The 25449-nt window shown below is 38.6% G+C and overlaps 3 protein-coding genes across 3 annotated transcripts; all 3 read right to left on the bottom strand.

Annotated features, from left to right (window-relative positions):
- Positions 1-23: 23 nt before the first annotated feature.
- On the bottom strand, positions 24-8779 carry LOC107035962 (protein artichoke). Its single transcript, XM_015253629.1, has 5 exons — positions 8767-8779; positions 7228-8708; positions 4365-5772; positions 1429-2937; positions 24-529 (listed from the first exon to the last, which is right to left on the bottom strand). Exons 2-5 carry the CDS (start codon positions 8697-8699, stop codon positions 491-493), a joined length of 4428 nt encoding a protein of 1475 aa, XP_015109115.1. The 5' UTR covers positions 8700-8708; positions 8767-8779; the 3' UTR covers positions 24-490.
- LOC107036086 (toll-like receptor 13) lies at positions 3564-6349 on the bottom strand. The gene has a single exon (XM_015253823.1). It carries the CDS (start codon positions 5832-5834, stop codon positions 4338-4340), a length of 1497 nt encoding a protein of 498 aa, XP_015109309.1. The 5' UTR covers positions 5835-6349; the 3' UTR covers positions 3564-4337.
- Positions 8780-10317: 1538 nt separating the features above from the next.
- On the bottom strand, positions 10318-17423 carry LOC107035983 (cAMP-dependent protein kinase catalytic subunit PRKX). Its single transcript, XM_015253657.1, has 5 exons — positions 17132-17423; positions 13372-13534; positions 12171-12434; positions 10701-11031; positions 10318-10615 (listed from the first exon to the last, which is right to left on the bottom strand). The coding sequence occupies exons 1-5, from the start codon at positions 17223-17225 to the stop codon at positions 10469-10471; spliced, it is 999 nt and encodes a 332-aa protein (XP_015109143.1). The 5' UTR covers positions 17226-17423; the 3' UTR covers positions 10318-10468.
- Positions 17424-25449: the final 8026 nt, after the last annotated feature.

Genomic DNA, 25449 nt, shown 5'->3' with positions numbered 1-25449 from the left:
ACACTATCGGTAACATTCGTACATTTAATTTTTACATTGCTTTGCTATATATTTATTGGTTGCTTGCAGAAGTTACACTTCATTTCATTTTATTTCATAAAGACCCAACAGCACAAGGCCAATTACAGGATCAAACTACAGTCTACAGACAATATAAAAATGAAATCATTAATCGATAAAATTTGACAAAACTGTCAGGACGGAAAGCATCACTAAGATCAAACAATCCAGAAAGTTATACGACCAAGTATCCCATCCATACGAATTGCATTATTTTAACATATTTTTATTTCGCAGTCATTCCCTACTCGCTAAAATTTCGAGACTAAATTTCAATTCTTCAATTCACCCTAAAGCCTTTATTTCCCTCCATAACAATAGGTCAAATAATGACACAATAAAGCATATTTTCTCGTAAAATATAATGGTGAAATTTAACAATGATATAATGCAAAAACAATGATGACGAATGATTTCACTGGTATCGTTATTACTGAGCCCTCTCCATGGATTCCAATCCCTCAAAGTTCTGCAACAAAAAAAATTGAAGGCAAATTGAATTGTGATTTTTTCATCGCTATTTCATGCAGAAAAAAAATTTATTGACATAAATTCAGTAATTTTTACTGATGAATTCTAAAAAAGTGAATTTTCAACTCAAATATACTTGATACTATACAATTTTTATCTTCATTTTTTATGCTATGGTATAATTTGTGTTTTTCTCTTAGTGAAAACATGAATATTAAGTGCCAAATTACACTGAATTTTCCAGTAATTAAAAATGCAAGAATATGTTTACCGGAATTTTAATGATTTCTATTAATTTTCAGGGAATAATTGAATGATATTTACACTTCTCATCGATTTTTCCGTGGGATTCTGAATTTTTAATGACGAAATTCCTTGAAATTTCAGTGGAACTAGAGATAGAAATTTTCGTTTTCTTTTCATCCAGAAAATTGATTCGGTTGTCTAGCAAAATCTAATTCTATTGATTCTATCTCTTCAATGGCATTATAACTCAAATGAATATACTGCAAATTTCTCGAAGAAAATTTGAACCGAAGAAATTCTACAGAAAATAGACTTGATTGTCTAGAAAAATCTAATTATTCCGTGAAAATTCTGAAAAGTCTGGAAAATTCAGCGACAATTTGAAAATTCATGAATTTCGTCGAATTCTACCTAAAACTTGAAATTCCAGGCCCTTTTTTTTCGCAAATCGGATTCGATGTCACTCTCATAAGAACTGCTACCATATTTTCCATGAAATTTCGAAAAATTTCTGTGAGTGCATAGAATATTTTCCACCGAACATTTCAACAGAATCCGCCAAAAGCCAATAGAAACTTCAAGAGAAACCCAATAAAATGTCTATCGAATTCGCTAGGTTTATCCATGAATTTTTTTCATATCCCCTCTCACCTTAAATCTCCTCTCCTCACAGATGAGATTATCGCACTGGCATTTCTCCCTCCTCTCGCCGCCGGCCGCTCCCCTTCTTCCGATATTAATCACAACAGTCTTCGGTAACTTCATCAGCGCCTTAGTGGATAAACTCACCAGCGGATTGCCCGCAATGCTCAGATACTCAATGCAGCTCGCATTATTCAGAGACATATTCTCAATTCCCGTGAATGAATTGCTATCCAAATGCAGTCGCTGCAGGAAACTCCCCGCTATCCAATTTTCCGGCAATATAAGAAGCTTATTACCGGACAAATCCAATTCGTTGAGTGAAGTCAGGGCGTCGAATGAACCGGCATCGATTTCACTCAGGTGATTATTAGCGAAACTGAGAGTCTTCAGTTTCGGTAAATTTGTGAATGACGCTTGGGTGACGGTCTTCACGCCATTTCCGTTCAGCAGAAGGACTTCTAACTCTTCCAAGTCGTCGACATCCGGGATTTCCTTCAAAAAATTATCGCTCAGGGCCAGTGACTTCAGGTTCGTGAGGTTTCCGAAGACGTCTAACGGGAATATCTCGAGATAATTACCAGAAAGATTGAGGAACTGGAGGCTCTCGAGGTCGTCGAAAGCGCCCTCATCCACATACATCAGCAGATTATCAGCTACCGACAGGATCTGGAGGCTCACAGCCCCTGCCAGATTCAGCATCGGCTCGTGTTCGTACGTCTCACGCTTTCGCTGACTGCAATTGTCTGAGCACAAGCGGTAGATGTTGTTGTGGTCCAGGACCAATTCCTCGAGCTGCCTCGTCACGGAGGAGTTGAAGGATTCGATGAAGTTGTTCTCCAGGTGCAGGTGCTTCAGCGTCGGGGGGACGAGGGCTTCAGAGAATCCTCTGGAGATGTGGTTGCTCCCGAGGTAGAGGTACGTGAGATTCGGCGTGTTCTGCAGGCCTGAGATCGTCATGATGTTGTTGCTGCGCAGGTGCAGCTGCTCTAGCTCAGGCATTCCTCCGGAGATGTTCAGGTGGAGGCCGAAATCTCTTGGGGCCCTTTGCGGGAGCTTCGACAGGCAGGGGGAGCAGTGCGTGGTGAAGGATTCTTGCAAGTCCTCCTGAGGGACTAGGGTGAAGGCCTTGTCTAGGACCAGGGTTTTCAGCTTTGGAAAGCTGTGACTCAGCTTGCTGTACGGCAACAGGTTCCCAGCGAGGTTCAGGTACTGGAGGTTCGTTAGGTCCACGAAGGCCTCTTCCGCGATGTTCCAGATCTGGTTGTCCTCCAGGTGGAGGGAATTTATCAGCGAACTCGACAGGAATTTGTCCTTCAGGCGCTGCAAGCCACTGCCAGCTAGATTGATGTTCAGGCGGAGGTCCTCTTCGCAGCTGGAATTCCTCACTGACAGCGGCGATACCAGGGTTAGGGAGAGGCAAAGGGGGATTAGGATTTTGGAGGTAAACATGGTGAGGTTGGAGACCGGTGTTTGTTTCGCGGTGGAGCTGAGCGAACTGAGGGTAGAGGAATGGGACTGGAGGTTTGGAGAGCTCGGGACTGCTGAGGTTGGGGTTCTCACGGTGGAAAACGACAGGTGGGAAGATTGGGGGAAGGGTGGGTGATTTTTGTTTGTGTGACTTCTGCAGTTTTTTAGGTAAAATACTTCGGTGACGTGCATTGGAGTTTTTGTGGGGGTCATCAAAATTGGAGGCACGTGTGAGGAAAAAATTGGTAAAGAAATGGACAATTTTTTGTGATAGACTAGTGGAGATTTTGCTTTTATCTACGATTTTTATTCCGATGGTTAGCAATTGAACGATTGCAGGAGGATTTGAAACAATTGCGTAAATTTCAGAATTTTTTTTTGTTTTTGAATTTGGAAAATCGACTCGGGAATTTTTAGCAATTGGTCAGTTATTTGGGTTGAGAAACGTCGAGAATCTAGTCATTTTATGTAATTTTTGTCAATTTTTAGTGAATGGATTCACTTTTTTTATTTGATATTATGCAGTTGTAGAGGAACGATATTTCTTCGATGAATCGTGCGCTTTTATACTCGATCATCAGAATTGGACGCACGTGTGTGGGAAAAGATGATACATGGAGTTGGAATTGAGTATAAAAATATCTTGGCGATGGATTACCAAAGAATTTGCATTCATCAATTTAATTTATTCCCACAGTTATAGAAATTGAATAATTCTACAGCTAAAAATTTTCATTTTCTTCATTACAATTAATTCTCTTATTATGATTATAAATTCCATCCACAAGTTGAGTTATCTGTGACATAAGAATGAGTGTTGATTATGTACTCGTCAGCTATCAGTACTAGATTAAATGTCAACGCTCCCGTAAACTTAAACTAGACACCGCTAGCTGAACATCCAACCCTATCTCCGTTAAAGGAAACAACTTCAGCATTGATGACAGTATTTTCCGGCAACTGTATCAGGGACTTGACTGATAAGAGTTGAAACGGGTTTCCCGCGATGTTCAGGCACTCCAAATCGGTGACATTCCTCAGAGCCATATTTTCGATATTCGCGAATAAATTATGAAGTGGAGGCCTCAGGCTGAATGTGTTAAAGGAAAAATATTTCTTCTACATGAATCGTGCATTTTTATACTTGATCATCAAAATTAGACGCACGTATGAGGGAAGAAATACTATATGGAGTTGGAATTGAATATAAAAATATCTTGGCGATGGATTACCAAAGAATTTGCATTCATCAATTTAATTTATTCCCACAGTTATAGAAATTGAACAATTCTACAGCTAAAAATTTTCATATTTTTCATTACAATTAATTCTTTTATTATGATTATGAATTCCGTCCACAAGTTATCTGTGACATAAGAATGAGTGTTGATTATGTACTCGTCAGCTATCAGTACTAGATTAAATGTCAACGCACCCGTAAACTTGAACTAGACACCGCTAGCAGAACATCGAACCCTGTCTCCGTTAAAAGAAACAACTTCAGCATTGATGACAGTATTTTCCGGTAACTGTATCAGGGACTTGACTGATAAGAGTTGAAACGGGTTTCCCGCGATGTTCAGGTACTCCAAATCGGTAACATTCCTCAGAGCCATATTCTCGATATTCGTGAATAAATTACTATCCAAATGCAAACGACGGAGAGCGGTCTCAGGTGACATCCAGTTCCCTGGAAGAGTCGTCAGTCGATTCCCTGATAAATCCAGTTCATACAGCAGAGGGAGCGCCTCCAAAAGCATCGGATCAATTTGATTGATCGAGTTCTTCGCCAAACTCAAGATTTGCAGCATTGTGAGGTTCAAAAATGGAGCTGATTCTACAGCAGTTATTTCATTCCCATCCAACATCAACATCTCCAAACTCTCCAAGTGAGCGAAATTTGGCACGTGTTTCAGTGTATTATTACTCAGTAATAAAGTTGTTAGATTCTCCGCACTTCTGAAGGCCTCCGGCTGAATGTATCGGAAAGAGTTACTGGAGAGGTCCAGGTATTGCAAGCTCTTCAGATCCGTGAAAGCACCGTCACGAATCACCATTAATTCATTCGATGCCATCGATAATTTTCTCAACTTTGTGGCACCTCTCAGGTCTATGTAACTTCCAACTTTTACCCTGTCAGCATCGGATTCTTCCCATGGCAACTTTGTAGGTTCCTCCGGATCTTGTGGCAGTTGCGGGTTTGGTTCGAAACAGTTGTAATCATAACACAGCACCCGAATATTATTGCCATCCAATGTTAATTCCTCCAATTGGAGTAATATCGGAGAATGTGCGAACAGTTGGATGAGATTACGAGAAAGAGAGAGATGGGTTAATGTGGGCGGAATGAATGCGATGAGATCACTGAGATTGATTCTATTTTCATCTAAGTACAGATGAGTGAGGTTTGCCATACGTCGATTCCAGGTCAGCGACTGGAGGCCATTATTACGGAGATACAATTTTTCTAAACTTGGTAATTTTGAAAGTATTGGAAAACGCAAGTTATTGTACTTCGGCTGGGGGATCCATCCATTTCGATAGCACTCTTCATTCCTATAACCGTTATTGTTTTCACACGCGGCAATAGCGAAATCCAGTACTAACGTTTTGATAGTTGACCAGTCATAGTCAAATTTGTTTTGCGGAATTTTATTTCCAGCCAAGTTAAGGTAGTGCAAATTTGGCAATCCTCTGAATGCTTCTTCATCAATTTCCAATATGGAATTATCTTTCAAGGTGAGACACGTAACGAGGGAGCTCGTCAGAAAGTCGGCTCTGATTTTTGTTATTTCCACTTTAGTGAGATTGATGTGAATACCAAGACCATCTTCTTCGTCTTCACATGAAGGAACTTCTTCACTTTTATGAACTCGTAATTCACTACTCACAAAAAGCAATAGTGACAGTAACAACAAGAGGACCGATTCTTTGTACAGATTCATCTTGGATAATAAGAGGATCGTCTGTGTACCACCAGCAGACGATCTCCACTGCTGATGGCCATACTTGTCCCGCGTAAATATAGGGTTGATAAGAAATGAGGGAGACGATAAATAGATTTAAAGAAGAAAAATTCTCAGTGCAAAGCTCGAACGATAAAGTATTATATTTTCGGAAATGTAGTACATAGACTGCGCTGTGAGAAACATCTTCACTATCTCCCCCATATTAATGACAATTTCAGACATGATAATGCTACAAAGTATCGCACTGTATGCCAGAACTCTAATCAAAGAGGAGGAAGCAGTGATATGATGGCATGATCTATGGCTTCTGAAAATAGAAAAAAATATGCAAGATCAAAAAGCAGCGATGAGATATCGTAAAATCGAATGATGCTTAGCGAAGCGATGAAACGGTTTTAATCCGTTTCAACTATTGGCCGGTTTTTGATGAATATCTCAGAATCTGAGGCAGATGGCAAAATTTTTGTCAGGAGTATTTTTGTAGCTCTCAATTCGCGCTACAAAAAAGGTCATTACGATAATTTTGCTATCTCCTTTAGATGTGGAGATATTCCTCGAAAACTCAGCTAAGAGGTAAGTCGAGTTAACTCATCTGTGAAATGTGAATATTTGGAGGGACTTCATTTAAATTTGTTTCCACCGGAACCGATTGCACCGAGACACACAAGAAAAACGCAGCAAGTGATACTTTCAAATTAGTCATTTTCGAGAACCACAGACTGTTTCACTTGAAAAACGAATTGCGAGTGATACATTGTATCAACTCCCTGCTATTTATATGGTATCACTCTTCCATTCATTACTGATAACTCTTGCTACGCAGAACGTTTTTCATGGAACCGATAGTAATTACAGACGTGATAAGGCAACAAAGTATCAAAGCAAGCGAGACTCAACAAAGTATCTGAAAACATGATGGACATGCAATTGATGTTCAATGCATTAGAACGGAGTCTTTCATCTAAATGTTCAAATCTGTAATAAAAAACTCAATGAGTAAAACTTTGAAATCAACTACCTTCAGATTTTCTCTCATCCAAAGAACAAATCATAAATGAGGCAGTGTGTCAGCCGCAGCTATTTATATAATGATAAGAAGTCACATCGACTACGGACCTCATCAACTTTATTCTCTCGTAAATCCGATAACAATAACAGACAATTAAAGTCCAAAGTATCAACAACTTCCTCCTTCGATCAAAGCAAGCAAACCCCCCCTAAATTTCCAAAGTGCTCCAATTTTCCCCGCAATAATACCACCCTCTAAACATCAACACCCCTCCCATAAACTCATCTAATTCTCCCCCAACCCCCCTAAATTCTCTACTCCACACGTGTATAAACGAGTTACCGAGCAAGTTGAAACTACCGAGTCCACTCATCACGGAAAGTTATCCTCGGTATGGTGTAACCACCATCACACGAGGCATAACAAGGTCCCCGGTTGACGGACGAACTGTACTTGACATGCACCGTTGTATTATACCCAATCTGCCAATGTGTTGTAGTAATAACATTGCTCAAGGGTGTACCCTGCACATACAGATGAGTCAAGGTCCACAGATTACGAAGTGATAAGCTCTCAAAACTGGTGAAATGATTATTGCGGACGTCCAAGTGTCGGAGGCAAGTGCCGGAGATCCATCCCCAGGGGAGATAAGACAGTTGATTATCGGAGAGGTCAAGTTCCTCCAAGAATGGAAGATCAACAAAGGCGTTTGCCTCGACAGAGTTGATCCTGTTGCCCCCGAGGGACAGCCACTTGAGACAATGCAGATTTGCGAATGCGTAAGATGATATTCTGTCGATGTTGTTGTGATCCAGGGACAAGCTTCCTATCATCATCAATCTGCTGACGTCCGGCACCTGCGTGAGACGATTGTAGCTCAAAGACAAGTCCTCCAGCCGTTGGAGAACATCAAGGGTCCCCGGGGGTAAATGACTGATCGAATTGTGCGCCAGGTTCAGACTCTGAAGACTCCTCGTCTCGTCAAAGCACCCCCTCTCGACGTAGCTTATCTCGTTTCTCAACAGCGATAAGAACTTCAATCCGGTCATTCCTCTCAGCGCAAGGTGATTGCCGCTATGACACTGCCAGGAGCAAATCGACGCTATGCGATTGCCGTCCAAAAAGAGCGAGGACAGATGGATCAGCTCACGTGTGTCCATCTCTCTTATCCAATTGCGCTCCAAGTGGAGGTGGGTGAGGGTGTGTGGCAGCTGCAAGTAAGTGAACACTCCACCGTCGAGTCGATTGTCGGAGAGGTAGAGGTGGGTCAATGATGGAAAGTGCTGTCTCAGGTTGATGCTGATGTCACGTAAGAAGTTTTTGCGGAGGTAGAGGTGCTCCAGCTGGGAGAAATAACTCGATGTTGAGAGGATTAAGTTTGTCTCCTGGCCTTGAGAGTCGTTCTCATCGATCACGAGGGTCTTCAATCTCTCCAGATTTCCGAAGTTCAAGAGGTCGCAGAGTTGGATTCGATTACGGGAGAGATCGAGGTAGAGGAGATTGGATACATACGCAAACGATCCGGATTGAATGCGCTCTATTGAACTGTCTGTGAGGGATAAACAGGAAACTCGGTAACTGTCGATGAAACGCGGGTACAAATTCCGGGGAGAAACTCCGGGAAGGTTCAACACTAGGTCCCGATTCCTGTAGTCCTGGCATTTTCCTGTCTGCAGGGGGAGCTCCTTTGTAATGCTGTGAAGTTCCACGGAGTGGTCGATGTAAGTTAAAGGAAAGATGATTCTTTGGCCGTGGTGAGAAAGGATCGACTGGGCGTTGATTAGACAGCCGACTATGAAGATCGAGGCCCTGATGATGTGTCCCGTCCGCATTTCAATTTCCTGAAATGGTAAGCAAGTCAAGTAATACGGTTTCAATAATTCATCGCTGATCACTCACTTGTTTAGCTTTCTGATATCGGAACACAACAAAAGATAAACTTGTTGTCCACATGCTTTTATAGTCAGTTTATTGACCTTGGTCCTTAACCCACCACCGAGAGTCATTCAAAGCCCTTGCGGAATAGGCAATATCGTATCAATACACGTTCTGACAAAAATCATCTTTCAATCAATCGCTTATCACGAGGTCAAAAAGGTTTATCTCATTCTTCCGCAACAGCTTCATTCCGATTCTGTTTCATTGTGACGCTATGAAGTTCTACGAGATCGATAGGAGTTAAAGGGAAGATTATCCTTTTGCCCTGATGAGAAAGGATCAACTAGGCCTGTATTAGACCGCATTTCAATTTCCTGAAATAATAAACAAGTCCAGTAATGCGGTTTCAATAATTCATCGCTGATCACTCACTTGTTTAGCTTTCTGATATCGGAACACAACAAAAGATAAACTTGTTGTCCACATGCTTTTATAGTCAGTTTATTGACCTTGGTCCTTAACCCACCACCGAGAGTCATTCAAAGCCCTTGCGGAATAGGCAATATCGTATCAATACACGTTCTGACAAAAATCATCTTTCAATCAATCGCTTATCACGAGGTCAAAAAGGTTTATCTCATTCTTCCGCAACAGCTTCATTCCGATTCTGTTTCATTGTGACGCTATGAAGTTCTACGAGATCGATAGGAGTTAAAGGGAAGATTATCCTTTTGCCCTGATGAGAAAGGATCAACTAGGCCTGTATTAGACCGCATTTCAATTTCCTGAAATAATAAACAAGTCCAGTAATGCGGTTTCAATAATTCATCGCTGATCACTCACTTGTTTAGCTTTCTGATATCGAAACACAACAAAAGATAAACTTGGTGTCCACCTGCTTTTATAGCGAGTTTATTGACCTTGGTCCTTAACCCATTACTGAGTCATTCAAAGCCCTAGAAGAATAAGCAATATCGTATCAATACCCATTCTGAAAAAACCATCTTCCTATAAATCGCTTATCGCGGGATCAAAAAGGTTCATCTCATTCTTCTGCAACAGCTTCATCCCAATTGCTTTTTATTCCCGATAAAAACGGACACTCGCTCATTGTTCCTTTATTGCGGATATATCCATAAATATTTATACCGCCAGGCATCTCATCGATCGCATTGGGGAGTGGTACCTCCGCGGTCAGCATCGCGCCGCCATCTCCCGTGGCCGCAGGGATTCTCCAAAGCATCTAATCTCCGAACATCAACGCAAACTGCATAATACAGCCTCCAAACATTCACAGACTTCTAACAGCCCTTCCTGAAGGGCTTCATCCCGTCGTAAATCCCTTTACGACATTCGCAAAATCCAAATTAAGACAGAATGCTGACTTACCAACAGCTGTTCACCAAGGGTTTGGTCGGACGAAAATAAAGTCACAGAGTTTTAAACGATCGAAACCACTGAGTCCCCAGTAGTTTTATTTATTTACAAAGCCTCAACGCGGTATTTCACTCATCTAACAAATAAATAATCTCTCAACGCTCAGCAACAGTAGTCTATTTACAAAAAGATAAAACGGTGATAAAAAATTTATTGGCAGAGCTCCTGGGAATTTTGACGACTGCTAGTCTATCCCCAGATGCACGTCCATAACATGTTTAAAGGGATGAGCAACCCCGAGGGGCGACTCGTTATTTCAACATGGCTAGTCAGGTAGAAGCGCTCGTCAGAAGTCCTGGAACAGGGCTAATTGATCCGGTGGTAGTGGTGGTTGGGATCTCCAATCTGTCTCTGGGTAATCGTCAAAACAACTGGCGTCACCTGGGGCCTTCACTCTAGGTCGGATCGGTGGAGTTAACGCTCTTTGGGGTACCTGATTGAAAAATCAACAGTGATTGCTTTGGAAGAAGCCAACTTTCTGACCAGATTAGAGCAGGAAGTGATTGTGAATGGCTTACCAGTGTCCAATCTATGAGCTTGAACCATCTGTGTCTCTTAACGTCTTCCGCACCTTGTCGCATGTTACCGAGTCGTTTGGTCCTGTCGGCTACCAACAGCTTCTTGATGAGATCCTTCGCGACGGGGTCCACGTGCTTCGGCCACTCTATCCTTCCGCCGAGGATCTTCTCGTAGATGCCGAAGGGATTGTCGTCGAAGAAGGGAGGGTATCCTGCCAGCATTTCGTAGATTAGAACACCTAGGGCCCACCAGTCCACGGCCTTGTTGTGACCTTTGCTTTGGATTATCTCGGGGGCTAGGTATTCTGGGGTTCCACATAACGTCCATGTTCTGAAAGAAAATAATGCGTCAACTTGAAAAAAAAATGTTCCAAGTTAAGACTTTAAAGTTTCAAGTTGAAACTTAAAAGTTCCAAGTTGACACCGGAAAGTTTCAAGTTGAAACTTTAAAATCACTAGTTAAGACTTGAAAGTCCTACGTTAAGATTTACAAGTCTCAAATTGAGACTCACAAGTTCCAAATTAAGACTTTAAAGTACAACATTGAGACATGGAAGTTTCCAGCTCAGATTTGAAAGTCCCAAGACTTGTAAGTCTTAAGTTGAGACTTAAAAGTCCCACATTAATACTCAAAGTCTCAACTTGATATTGAAAAGTCCCAAGTTAAGACTTGAAAGTTGCACATTAGGACTTGCAAGTCTAAACTTGTGACTTAAAAATCGCAACTTAAGACTTGAAAGTTCCACGTTAAGACTTGCATCACTAAAGTTGGGACTTGAAAGTTTTGAATTCAAATTTTCTATAACTTCATCGGGAAAACAATCAGTATCTCAAAAACAACTGGGGCAAAACAAGTCATCTGTTCGGAAATTCTCGTTGAAATCGCCATGGGCTTTTAGTGCTAGAGCTGAAAGTTTCTATTTTGTCAACTCTTGTTAAACTTTCAGTGACACTAGACATCTAAAAATAAATACTTCCAGGAAATTCAATAGCGTCTCGCAGTCTCACGCGTCAGTTGTTTCAAAAAAAAAAAAAATGTCGTCATCAACCTCGTGCTATCACCAGTCCCTTCTGCTTATATCCCCAATCCGAAAATAAAAGCGTAATAAAAGCGCTGAAACGTGTTTATGCGAGCACATCTGGTCGATCAACCAACAACCGCAAAAGCTCTTTCGGCGTTGAGACTGTATATATGTCGTACTGAATCATCATTCAGGCGGAAGCTTGGTCTCTGTCTCGCAAGACAATCCGAATGAATTACGAGGAGAAAACGTAAATGTTTATTTTGTTCATTTTGTGAGTAAAAAGCTCATGCGGGTGAAAACAATCGGGTGTAATCAGTCGGTATTTGTTTTGCCTAGTGGTAATAACACGATTGGGGGGAAAAATGAGGGGTAATTTTAGACTGAATGTATAAATATTGATATGTTTTTTTGGCAAAACATGCGGGAATTGGGGAGTATTTCTCACCTGTCTGTTAGTTTCTTGGAGAAGCCGAAGTCGGTGATCTTGAGGTGGCCCTGGCTGTCTAATAACAGATTCTCGGGCTTTAAATCCCGATAGACGATGTGCTTTGAGTGCAGGTAATCCAGGGCGCAAACAATTTCCGATGCATAGAAGCAACTAGTGGGGACTGAGAATCTTCCCGCTGCTCTGAGGTAGGAGAATAGTTCACCACCAGCGACAAATTCCAGGAGCATGTAGACGTTGGCCGTGTCTCTACCACTCCAAAGCCTGAACGAACGTTGATATTAGCATAATAAGGGTCAACTGTTCATCTTCTCATGCGCGATTACGAGATTTTTTAATGGCACTATTAGGGAAAATTGGAATTTTGTGGATAGTTTAGTTGTAATTGTCGATTTAGATTGATTTAGGCGAGGAATTGCAGTGGAAATTCAATGGAATTCTCGATTTTCAAGTTGAGACTTGAAAGGCTCAAGTTAAAACTCGAAAGTTCCAAGTTGAGACTTAGAAGTCTCATATTGAGACTTAAAAGTCCTAAATTAAAACTTGAACGTCTCAAATTGAGACTTAAAGGTCCCAAGTTAAGCCTTGAAGTCTTACATTGAGACTTAAAAGTCCTAACTTAAGACTTGAAAGTGTCAGATTGAGACTTAAAAGTCCTAAGTTAAGATTTGAAAGTCTCAAATTGAGTTTTAAAAGTCCCAAGTCAAGACTTGAAAGTGTCAGATTGAGACTTAAACGTCCCAAGTTAAAACTTGAAAGTCTCAAATTGAGACTTAAAAGTCCCAAGTTACGACTTTCAAGCTTCAAGTTGAGGCTTAAAAGTCCCAAATGTACAAACATTCTGCAAAAAATTGAAGTAAAACAGAATGGGTTCATCGACTATTGACGTATCTCTTTAATGAATGATTTTATCAAAAAATGTCAAAAAACCATTTACATAGCTGATGAAATTTTCCACAAAAAATGTCTAATGACATTCTGCTCTAAAACCACTCCCCAACACGAGAATTTCAATGAAAAACCAGTGGAAAATGCCACGAAGTAGTGAAGCAAACGTGACGGTTTTTTCAATTACGTAAATATCTCCGTAACGCTTGCTTTTTTGTAGCCGATGAAATTCCTCGTAAAAAATCCTGCAATTTTCTCCTAGAACCCCTCATACGCGCAGTACTCAGCAAAAAAACTAATCAATTTAACTCACATATTGACTATAAAAGGATGATTAACTTCTTTGAGAACGGAAACTTCATTCCTGACGTGCTCCACTTGTTTAAGTCGTATCACGTCCACCATGGAGAGAACCTTCAGTGCTAAGGGACTGCCCTGATGCCTGCACAGCACAACTCTCCCGAATGTGCCAGTGCCTGTGGATAAAACAAAATTGAAGGAAGAAAAAATCATGAAAGAGAAACGTGAAGAAATGAAAAAATTGAGAGAAAATTACTAAAAAATTGAAGTTAAATAACATTGTTTATTTCTTTCAGTAATTTATTCATTCCAATAGTATTTTTGGTTAATTAGATGAAATGAATAATTCATTAATCGCAAATAAATCATTTAGTGGAATCAAATAAACAATTTATTCAAAGAAATAATGAAGAATGCAACACTAACAGAACGTTCTCCGTGAGAATATGTGATGGAGTGGAGGAGAAATTTAATATCGTTCACGAAAATTAAATTTTTGTCGTCATCATCAGCAATTTGTTTGATCAACTGCAAAAATTGTAGTTTCCTCTTGAAATTATCATTTGCTCCATGGAAATTATAAGTGTTTATTGGACGAAGATATACACTACTCAATGCCATTGACTTGGTAAAACCGGAGGCTCATATAATTCAGTAGCGAAGTGGTAAAAGGAGATGAGCCAATTTTGACTATTGACCAGTTTTCAATCAATATCTCGGGATCTAAGGAAGATAGAAAAATTTTTGTTATAACCTTTTTTGTGGAGCTGATTGAGTGCTACAACAAATGTAATTACGAAAATTTCGCTATCTCCGGTAGATTCGGAAATATTCCTCAAAAACTCAACTGGGAGATCAGTCGGCTTATCTCCGTTTACAACTTCACTACTGAATTCTCTGTAGAACGAATGTATTTACCCGAAAGACATAAATGTCTCACGAGAACAATTACTACTACGAAAATTATCATGTTTTGTTGGAAACTTTCCTTTTTGTCCGCAAGTAAATTCATTCAACACGGCGAAACGTCTCTTCAGGGGATCATATAATTTTTCGGCAAACCAAATTTTTTCTCTCAGTGAAAGAAACAATCACTTCATGTTAATAAAATCTTTATTTGGATCAAGGAGTCATTAGTTTATGTTTAAAAAACTTCATTTGACGTGAAAAAACGGGAATAAATATCAAGATTAATTCTGTGATTTTGTGAATAATTTTTCCACAACATTTCTCTTCATGAACGGAGAGATGATTGAAGAGACTTCTCACTCAACTTCTCAATGAAAAATTCTATCGACCCTGAGCAGTTGGCGAATGCCGCAATTCCCTCCACTATTTACACTATAAATAATCGAAATTGGCGGTTGTCTGCGAGTTCCACGTTAACGAACAGCGACAGGTGTCTGTTGTCCACTGACTTCCGGTTATCCTCGTCTCTTTAATTTATAATGTTGCATTATCAATTACACTGACACTTACTAATTCGATTTAATCGCGGGGAAAATTATGGTATCGTCGGGCGTTCGTTGGCAATTATTCGTATTCACTCTATTTTATTTTATTTTTTTTTTCAATAAGGTACAATATTTATTGGAGATTATCCAAGTGATTCCGCTATTTTTTATTGAAATTCAATTCTACATTTTGAACAACATTTTACGAATGTTAAAAAATAGTCGATTTTTTTGAAAAAGATGAAAAAAGAATAATTTAATTTTTAAAATCACAATTTGTTTGGAAATTAAAATTATGAACAATCAAGTTTTCGCACTGAATTTTTTTTCGAGATTGCAAAAATAATTTACATACCCAAAACTTAATCGTTAAAAATCGACTTTATACAAAAAAAAATGCCGAAATTTATAAGGAAATGGTGACAAAAATGTTTTTTTTTTAATTTAAAAAAATAAGGAAATTATTTCTCTTATTTCTTGAAAAAATTTAAAATAAATAAATAAACAATAAACAAATGAATTTACGACAGAAAAAGTAATTGACTGAATAAAATAATTCCTCTTTCGCGCCACCAAAATAGAATTATTTCCCCAATTTCGTCACTTTTCCATTCTTTCATTCCTCAATTTTATGCTCTAAAAATCAAATTCCGTAAAAAAACAAACCTCCAATTTCCCTGAATTTTTTCCCACGATTTCCTCCATTCCCCCAACAAAATAGCTGAAAAAAAATCCTAAAACCCCAACGAAACCGGTTTCACATTGTGTCAGCACGTTAAAAAAACGTCCACAAACTACTGAAAAACGCGAATAAAAAAAATCAGAAAGTGCAGAGGACAGTTTTTCTCGCGGCAGTCATGCCACCGCCGCTCACTCTCCTGTCCCACTTGTTATCGCCTTTCTTTCCCCGTCGACCGGTAACAAACCTCGGGGTAACTCGATCTCCCCTGGCTCGAGTTACATTCACTCGATAAATTAAAATCGAAAAATTGAATAAAATTTATTACACTGAGAGAATAATTCCCTATTATGTAGACCATATTTACGGGGAAGAAGTGAATTATTTTTAATGGCTTGAATCTCAGAATGTTAGCGCTTCGCGGAACTGAAATAAATTCTCGTTTATCACTATTGTTCCGCGTTACATCATGAATATATTACACTAGCGTGTTAATGGCCTTTCATTGAATTGTTTATAATCATTCTCATTGCAAAGAGCAATACGACCGATGAGGATCATATGTCCCAATTTATCAGCTGTTGAATTGTCATATTTCAATAAATGATTTGCTCATGTTCCAATTCCTATGCTCACTGAATAGGATTTTAATCATAATTACAATTCAATCCCTTCTAGAACACACTTTAGAGCGTGAATTTCTGGAATTCAATGTTTGTTGATACTCTGGTAAAAGTGCGTGCCCACACTGTTATCAATTTTTAGTTAGTTCACACGCATTGTCATCTCGTTTTTTCAGCACCAAATTAAAAATTAAAACTTCATTTGGAATATTGAGTCACAGCTTCTTTTTATTCATATCAGAAATTTTGTATTTGGATATTAATATTATTTGTTCAAAGTGAAAAAATCGATCATCATTTTCACTATATTGCATTCACATTCTCCTATCCTTGACGTCAAAAATGTGAGATAATCTCATAATTCTAGCTATTAAATTCTAATCAACTTTGTTCCAAGAAAACCTTAGTAAACGCAATATTAAGACAGTTGAATTATTCTATTTTCCTCTGACCCAACTGATTTGGACAATTATGATTCGTTTATTCATGTTTCATAGAATGGTATTCAATTCTCTTTTGGTTGTTAGGCGGGCTTCTTGAAAATTCGACGCAAGGCGATTGCACTCATGAAAACGCCTTACTTTCTCCACTCGTTCGAGATATTGCCTATGTTTTGTGACGTGGATACCTCTATGGTTTCAATATGGGGGGTTATTTTGGAAAAACGGTCCTTATGTGCCGCGCCATCTATCGGAATTCTAGAAAATTCTAGACATTTCGGGGTAATTCGAGAAGTTTCTTGAAATTTCGAAAAAATTCAAGGTGTTTCTAGAAATGTCGAGGAAATTCAGGGAGTTTCTAGAAAATTCGGGAAAAATTCAAGGAGTTTCCAGAAAATTTGAGGGAATGCATGGAGTTTCTAGGAAATACGAAGATACAGCCGGCTGCAATTTTTTTAGAAGGGATATCGAAACATTGGAAGTGCATAAAAAATCACGTGACTTGAAATGCCTAGGAGAATTAAGCGATTGAAAAAAATTACTTGTCTCAATTACACGTTTTCCCGCGACTACTCACCGATGGTTTTGACCATCTCTAGGTCATCAATGTCATATTGTCCCGAATCCTCTTGCGATCCCTCTTCATCTGACGTCGTCGCGTCCCCCGACATTTTTCCAATTTTTTTTTAAAGAAACCACAATTTTTTATTCAGTTCAAAACGTCCGAATTCACTCGGTTCAATCGATCAACAATTTCTTCCAATTGAATAAACAATAACTCTCGTTCCAATTACGTTATTAATTTTTTTATTCTCTTTATTCAACAATTTTAAACTGTCCTTGTAACTCATAAAAATAAATTCATTTCCTAAAATTTTCTAAACACCTTAAAAACAATATTTTTTGTTTTATTTGCGCTATTTATTCATTTATTTTCTCCATTCAGTTCTTTTTATCCACCCCTAGTTCAACATTTTACAACCAATTTTTATCCACCAATTTTAATCCGTTTTAATTAATTTCTCTTTAAATCTCGCAGTTAAATTAAACATCACATGCCAGGTTCAACGCACGAAAACTAGTGTAACCAGAGTCCATCTATAATTATCCCCCAAAAATCCGCATTCTCATAAACATAAACCAGTGGTACACGTGCACAGACAGTCTGAGCTTCCAGTTCTCTCCCCGAAATTCAAAAAATCCACCTGTATGTCCCCAATATCGCGCTCCAACTGTCCGCATCAGCAAAAATGTGAGTCATATACACGCACGCCTCCGCATTATTTATCCCCCGTGGCGGGAGATTGACGTGATTCAGAGATTTAAAGATGCTTTCGTGATCATCAGGAAGACTTGGCACATATCAGACAGCTCTCCATACTCCCCCTTCCGCCCGTTGCTCTGCGTCTACTCAGTGTTTACCCTCGGGCATTTTCTCCTGCAGAGAATAACTTGACGATAGAAATCGCAATGACCCGCAGGTGCGCAGGGGAAAGTTCCGTCTGGACTCGATTCTCTCGGACAATTATCTGTTCATTTCGTCATGTGAATGGCTCAACACAGAATAGTACAAAATAAAACGGAACAGAACAAAAGGGATGAGAAAACACTGGACAATTAATTACGTGAAGCTGTTTTTATTTTATTTTTGCTCTGTTTTCGGTTTAATTTTGAGGGCTTTGCGGTTTTTCGTGGAGTTTGAGGCGATTGTCCGTTCAGAGAACGGACCTTCTGCGGAGCATCGCAGGGGAGACTGATCGGCCCCACAGATCTCGCGAGTCTGATCTCCACTGGGCTCTTTCTCTCGCCCCACTCTCGCATCAACCAGAGAAATGGTTTATTTTAATCAAATAAATGGGGTATTCGGAATGCTTGTAATAAGGTTTTGTTCAAGCTTAAAATGCAGTTTTATGTGCATTTTAATTCACTTGGAATAGATTTTTTTGTATATAAACAAATGTTTTATTGATGCAAGTAATGAAGTCATTAGTTAGATATTAAATTAGTGTTTAATAGAGGAGTGGTTCATTTCCATGGAACAAAAAAAATTAATGGGTTTATTCAAGATGCTTGTTACAGAGCTTTTGTTTAAGCTTAATATTTATTTTTATTTGCATTTTTATTCACATCGAAGATGGTTTCTTTAAATATAAACAAATATTTTATTGATCCGAATAAAGAATTTATTAGCTGAAAGTTAAATTGTTTATTTCAATCAAATAAATGGGTTTATTCAAAAATCTTGCAATAAAGCTTTTGTTGAAGCTTAAAATTAATTTTCATTTGCATTTTTATTCAAATAAATAATTTCTTTAGTCATCAATAAATTTGCGTAGATCCAAATGAAGATCGTATTACTTACAAAATTAAGTTGTTGTTTAGAAGACGAAAAGAACATATTTATTGATCAGTTTTCAATGAACAACTCGGAATTTAAGGCAGATCGCAAAATTTTTGTTATTACCTTTTTTGTAGCTCTCAAGTCGCTCTACAAAGAAGGTTATTTCAAAAATTTCCCTATCTCCCTTAAATTCGGAGATATTCCTCGAAAACTCAGCCAAGGGCTAAATCGATTTGAACCGTTTTAATTTTAACGGAAAATTAATTAGAAATGAATGAATTTGTTTCACATAATTGAAACAATTTCATCATCATGCATTAAACAATAATGATAATTGAATCAGTCGCTCAACCTAGAACACCTTCAGTCCACCTAATCCAAGAGAATTATTAATTAATATCTCTCTTCATTGAGAATTTGTCTTTTTTTTCTCTCAGTCTAGGGATTGTTTTTCAAAATTTTATTTGTCGTGGTTTTTCATATTTTCAGATTTTTTTTCTTTGAGATACTTTTGTCACAACCTTTGAAGAACTGATGGTTTGAAAAATAGGTTTGCTTCATAATTTTATTAAAATTCAGACTGCAATAGACTCCGAAACAGAATTAGTGCTGAATCGTATTTCATGGGAAAATATTTTTGTTTTGTATCTAGAGAATAAATGAATGCCCTGATGAAGAGCACTTTGCGTGTTCAAAACGGCAAATAGTAGAAGAATAGTTTTTTTCTCTTACGATTCTTTTCTTTTTTTAATTCAGTAGCGAAGTGTTAAAACGGTTCAAGTCTATTTTGACTATTGGCCATTTTTCAGTGAATATCTCGGAATCTAAGAGAGATAGCTGAATTTTTGTCATGACCTTTTTTGTAGCACGTAAGTTGCTCTAAAAAAAAGATTGTTACGAAAATTTCGTTATCTCCTTTAGATTCGGAGATATTCGGCTTAAATCGACTTAAACCGTTTTACCACTTCACTACTGAATTCTAATCAAAATTTCTCTTATGACCGTTGATGGCTGAGGGAGTGGGAGTTTTTTCAAAATTTTATTCATTGCACTTGTGTTTCTAAACTCGCGAGATTGTGCAAAGATTGGGAAATCATGTGGAAGGGCTAGCCTGGATTCTCCATTTAATATTCAAGAATAGTGGGGCTTATTTTTGAATTCTGGCAGTCATCCAGATGCACTCACCCACTACAGTAACATCACTCGCCCCCTAGCCACTCGTGACGTTGGTTCTACCACAAAATTTTCACCTCCTCTCGCTCTCCCCTTTTTTTTATCTCTCAACTCTATTCCCCGAGACGAGTAAGAATACTGTATTTCGGGCCAAAAATAATTACAAAATACAGATTTGGATGAATGGAGAAAAATGAGTGATGTGTAGATGGTGGTAATGACGCGGTGGTTAAAAGATAGACACGTCAACCCTCGGAAATAAGAAACAGGAATTGTTCAAGACACTTGTGTCCACCCACGTGTCTGGGGTCTCGCCAAAATCAACATGGGGTTCACTTCGATTTCTGTGACACATCGGGGGGGGGGGGGNGGGGGGGGGGGGGGGGGGGGGGGGGGGGGGGGGGGGCAGAATTATCATTGCCATGACAGATTTATTTCTTATTCGTGGCGTGACATATGTGTTAATTCCATGATAATTCGTCAATTCATTTTCTTTCTCGATTTGATTTCGGTTTTTATAATGCTGAGTTTGTTTTTAGATGTTGATTATTTCCTTGAACATGATTTTATAGTTTTTGCATCAAATAATTCATTAAAAAGTCAATGATTTATGAGAAACCGAAAAGTTCATGATAATTGATCAATTCATAATTTTTCCATAATTTGATCTCGATTTTTTGATAATTTTGATTTTGTTTTCAACAGTTAATTATTTCTTTGAAAATGACTCTAATTTTTTCTAATTTTTGCATCACATAATTCAAAAAATCTCTTAGAATTTCATTACAAAAAAAATATAAGATTTTTTATTTTATTTTTTGAGTTTGTTTCGAGAGTTGATAATTTTTTAAGGTGATTTTTAAAATTAAATTAATCCATTTCATAATTTTTACATGAAATAATTCACCACAAACTCGATAAACTTCAATTCAACGACGATTTGTTTTTTTAGTTGTCATTAACTAGCGATTTATCTCGTTCATACGTGGATTTAAGAAAAAAGGTCATAAAATGTTTCTTGTGAAGAATTTTATAAACTATAAAAAATATTAATTGACATTTTTCTGGAAAATCACTCATTATCGAGATCATTACAAATTTGCCAAAAGTGTCCGTTCCAAACATTTTACGACTCCATATAACTTTCAAAAAACCAGTTCTTTACCTCCAACGAATTCATTAACAAAATTCCAAACGCGTCATCAACGCCACCTGTTCATGATTCCATCAACTTCACACCTGAATACCCCCAGGAGAAAATTTCTCAATCGATAATTAATTAAAAAGAACCTAGAATAATGATAAATTCGCATGTTCCCTTCGAGGAAAGAAATGAACCGTTTCTTCGCGCGGAAAGTGCACGCACGAAAAAAGTTAATGGAAAAACCTATCGAATTCGTTGGAAAATTCTATTAAATTTCTATTAAACTTTCTATTAGTTTTTGGCTGAGTCTATTGACATGTTCAATAGAAAACATTCAATAGAAAAAGGCAACAGAATGCGATTTTTCTATATAACTTATTCTTTTCATATATTTTCCCTAGAATTTGCTCGACTCAAATTTTCCAAGTTTTTTTCATTCTATTTTTCTTTTCTTCTCATCAAGAAAATCAAACGAAAAAACTTAGAAAATTTGAGCCGAGGAAATTCTATAGAAAATATCTCAATAGAATAAGTTATACAGAAAAATTGAATTCTATTGACTTTTTCTACTGAATATTCTCTATTAAACATTTTAATAGAATCGGCCAAAAACTAATAGAACAGTTCAATAGAAATTCAATCGAATTTTCTAACGAATTCCATAGGTTTTTCTATTAAATTTTTTCGTCCGTGTGTATAAAAGCTACTCGGATATCTTAAATATTTTGGCCAAAAAAACGCCCCCAATTTTTATCCAGAATCATCATAAAAGCCGCCAGAATTTGTTAACTGACCCCCAAGCCATAAAAAATCCATAAAAAATATAAATCCCATAAAGAATAAACCCCATTTTTACTCCAATTTCTTCATCAAGATTTCCTCCTCACTCATCAAAAGCAAACAAAAAACAGATGATCGCGTGAGGCAGCCCATTGAAAAATGCGGATGAGTCGTAGGAATTCGTCGCCCGGTGTCGTGATAAACCCAAGACAGCGATTATTTTACCTGCGTAATGAAAAAAAATAATAAAAATTTTTAATGGCTACTTGCACGTTAGCGCACACAATCATTTCTACCTCCTGTCTCGCCGATATTTCACTCTTTTTTCCTTCAAACAAAATTCCCTCATACGAGGAATGAGGGGTGAAGGGGTGGGATGGGGGAATGTAATCGGGTAATTTCGTGGTGTATGCCACACTGTCATACCCGCAACCACCCACAGACTCATGAGATATTTCGATGGTTAACCGAAGAAAAAAAAATCCTTGCGGCGGGCTGAACTGCCTCCGAGGAATTCATTATTTTCATTCGCTGCAGTTTTTTAATTTATCAATTTTATCAGTTGGAGAGAATAAATCAGAGGATTTTATGAGGTGTTTAATCATCGCGAATTGATAAGTGTGATTTTTCAATGGCTATTTGATGCTGAAAAATGTGAAATGGTCGAATAATTCACAATTTTTCAGGGCAAGGACTAGAAACAAATAACCAAGTGGGAAAAATTTTTCTCATGGCTGTCTGAGTAATCATTAGCGATCAATTATTTAATCTCGCGAGTCGAAGGCCTCAGGAGTGTTGGTGAGACGTTGGCCTTCTCCAATCGTCAAACCAATAATGTATAACGACACCAATGAGCCTTCGGTATTACTATTTATCCCCTTCACAGCTCGGTAATAATTCTAATTGTTGAGCATTCTGGGAACATTGCGCAAGTCCCCTTCTCTGTTTCATGGCGGACATTATATTCTGCAGAGTCTTCGAGTGTCTCCAATTCTGAAAAAATCGGTGACGATTATTGTCTTTTAGCCGGATGGTATTGAGGGAACAATGACGGAATGGTGATAGATACTTTATGTTACTTGATTCGAGGAACGGATTGCTGCGGAGATCAACTGGTGTGGCGCCCCTGGCTCTTTCCGCGCGGAGAAAAAATTGCCGCATTGAAAATCATTTTTCCATTTCGAAAGTAAAATTTTTAGAAATTTAAATCATATTCCGCGATGAACAACTAATTTTTTCAGCCGGAGGACAGAAACTCTCCGCACGGAGAATGATTTTTCCGCGTGGAGACAAAAATTTTCCGCACCGAAGATATTTTTCTCCGCGCGGAGCAAAAAAATTTCCGCTTCGGAATTCTTTTTTTCCGTGCGGACCAACAAATTCTCCACTTCCACATTCTTTTTCTCCGCGCGGACGAAAAATATTCCGCATCAGAATTCTTTTTCTCCGCGCAGATTAAAAAATTCTCCGCTTCAGAATTCTTTTTCTCCGCGTGGACCAAATTCTTCGCTTCAGAATTTTTTTTCTCCGCGCGACCAAAATATTGTCCGTTTCATTCAAGGAAATTCCTGAGCACCGCTGGCACCGCAGGTATCAGAATTCTTTTTCTCCGCGCAGATTAAAAAATTCTCCGCTTCAGAATTCTTTTTCTCCGCGTGGACCAAATTCTTCGCTTCAGAATTTTTTTTCTCCGCGCGACCAAAATATTGTCCGCATCGGAACGCGTTTTCTCCGCGCGGACGTAAAAATTCTCCGCTTCCGAATTCTTCTTCTCCGCGCGACCAACATATTGTCCGCTTCGGAATTCTTCTTCTCCGCGCGGACGAAAAAATTTCCGCATTGAAAATATTGTTCTCGGCGCGGATAAAAGAATTCTCCGCACAGAAAATATTTGTCACGCGCGCAGGGAAAAAAATCTCCATATACAAAAAATCGCATGCGGAAAAACTCTAGCATTCTGGCAACATTATTACGCAAGTCCCCTTCTCCACGTCGACGCCAGCTAAAATCCCGCAGAATCCCCAAGTCTCCAATTCTAAAAAACAGATGATTTATTATTCTTCGTCCGGAAAAATTAAATGAAAAATATCAAGATGATGCAAGATATTTTATTTTACTTAATTCGCGAAAGGGATTTAAAACCTCAGTACTGGCATCTTCGACTCCCACGAGGCTCTCGGTTTTCTGCCTCGGTCAAGTAATTATCCTTGCGGTTTCACCGGCAGTGAAGCGAACTGTACAGGCCACGGGATAAATTTGCCCTTGGAAATACCTCGACGCCCTCATGCAGTCGTGATATGCCAAACGAAATTTTCTTGGTTTCCGAACGCTGGGATATTGACACCCGCACCTTTTGCATTGTTCATGCGGGCGAGGGAGTTCCGGGTGGAGAACATGGGGGATACCATCTTCCTATAAATAAAACATTGTTTAGTCGGCGGAAAATATCTGAAACATTATTTATCTCCTCGGTTTTTTCAGTTGAAATTGATTTGGCGATACAAAGAATAAGGGTCATGAGGGTCAGAGAGTTCGAGTCGATGATACCAAATATAAGGGTCATGAGGGTCAAAAAATAATTTCCAAGAACTTTCATTTCCTTTCAATTTTTTTTCTCCTTTCTATGAACATCCTTTCGACGATTGTTTGCAAGATTATAATTCTTGATGTTTGCTAGAGATCATAGAAGGGATGACGGATGAAGACATTGCAACAAAATCTGAGAACCTCGCGTCAGCTTTCACCATTGTTCCTCATAAAAGTCCCTCCTCTACATAAAAAAGGAATTTTTTCCCCTGTGTTTTTCCCTCCCCCTTTCTCCATCTTTTATTGAGCGTAGCGGTACGGCCACTCGGATCGTCGTAAAGACATAACTCCATGTGCCACGAGCGTGTAAATACCTTGTAACGGGGACCCTGCTCTCGGAGTAAACCCTCATACAGACGCCTGCAGTTGTCTATCTTGCAATCCCCGCGTGTGTCACGTACGCGCATATAAATTGTTGAAGCGGAATCATTCTCGTATCAAATGTATAGTTGAGACCGGGCAAGACCCCTGCTGTTTCCGCGCGGACAAAAAGTCTTCGCGCGAAAAAAACCGCGCGGAGAAAAACTTCTCCGCACCGACAATTTCTTTTCCCCGCGCGGAAAAAATTCTTCGTAAAAAAAAATATTTTCGTGCGCAATCAAAAATTTTCATGTAGAATAATCTACATGCGGAAAAAAAATTCCGCGCGAAGAAAAAACTTTCCGCACCGACAATTTTTGTACTCCGCGCGAAAACAATTCTTCGAAAAGAAGAATATTTTCGTGTGCAATAAAAAATGTTGATGCAGAAAAAAACTACATGCGGAAAAAAAATTCCGCGCGGAGAAAAAACTCTCCGCACCGACAATTTTTGTACTCCGCGCGGAAACAATTCTTCGAAAAGAAGAATATTTTCGTGTGCAATAAAAAAT

Source organism: Diachasma alloeum, unplaced genomic scaffold (genome assembly GCF_001412515.2).
Source record: "Diachasma alloeum isolate Michigan unplaced genomic scaffold, Dall2.0 Dall_scaffold_00203, whole genome shotgun sequence".
NCBI classification, from domain to species: domain Eukaryota; kingdom Metazoa; phylum Arthropoda; class Insecta; order Hymenoptera; family Braconidae; genus Diachasma; species Diachasma alloeum.
The sequence above is the reverse complement of the archived record's forward strand: the minus strand, read 5'-3'. Positions and strand labels throughout refer to the sequence as shown.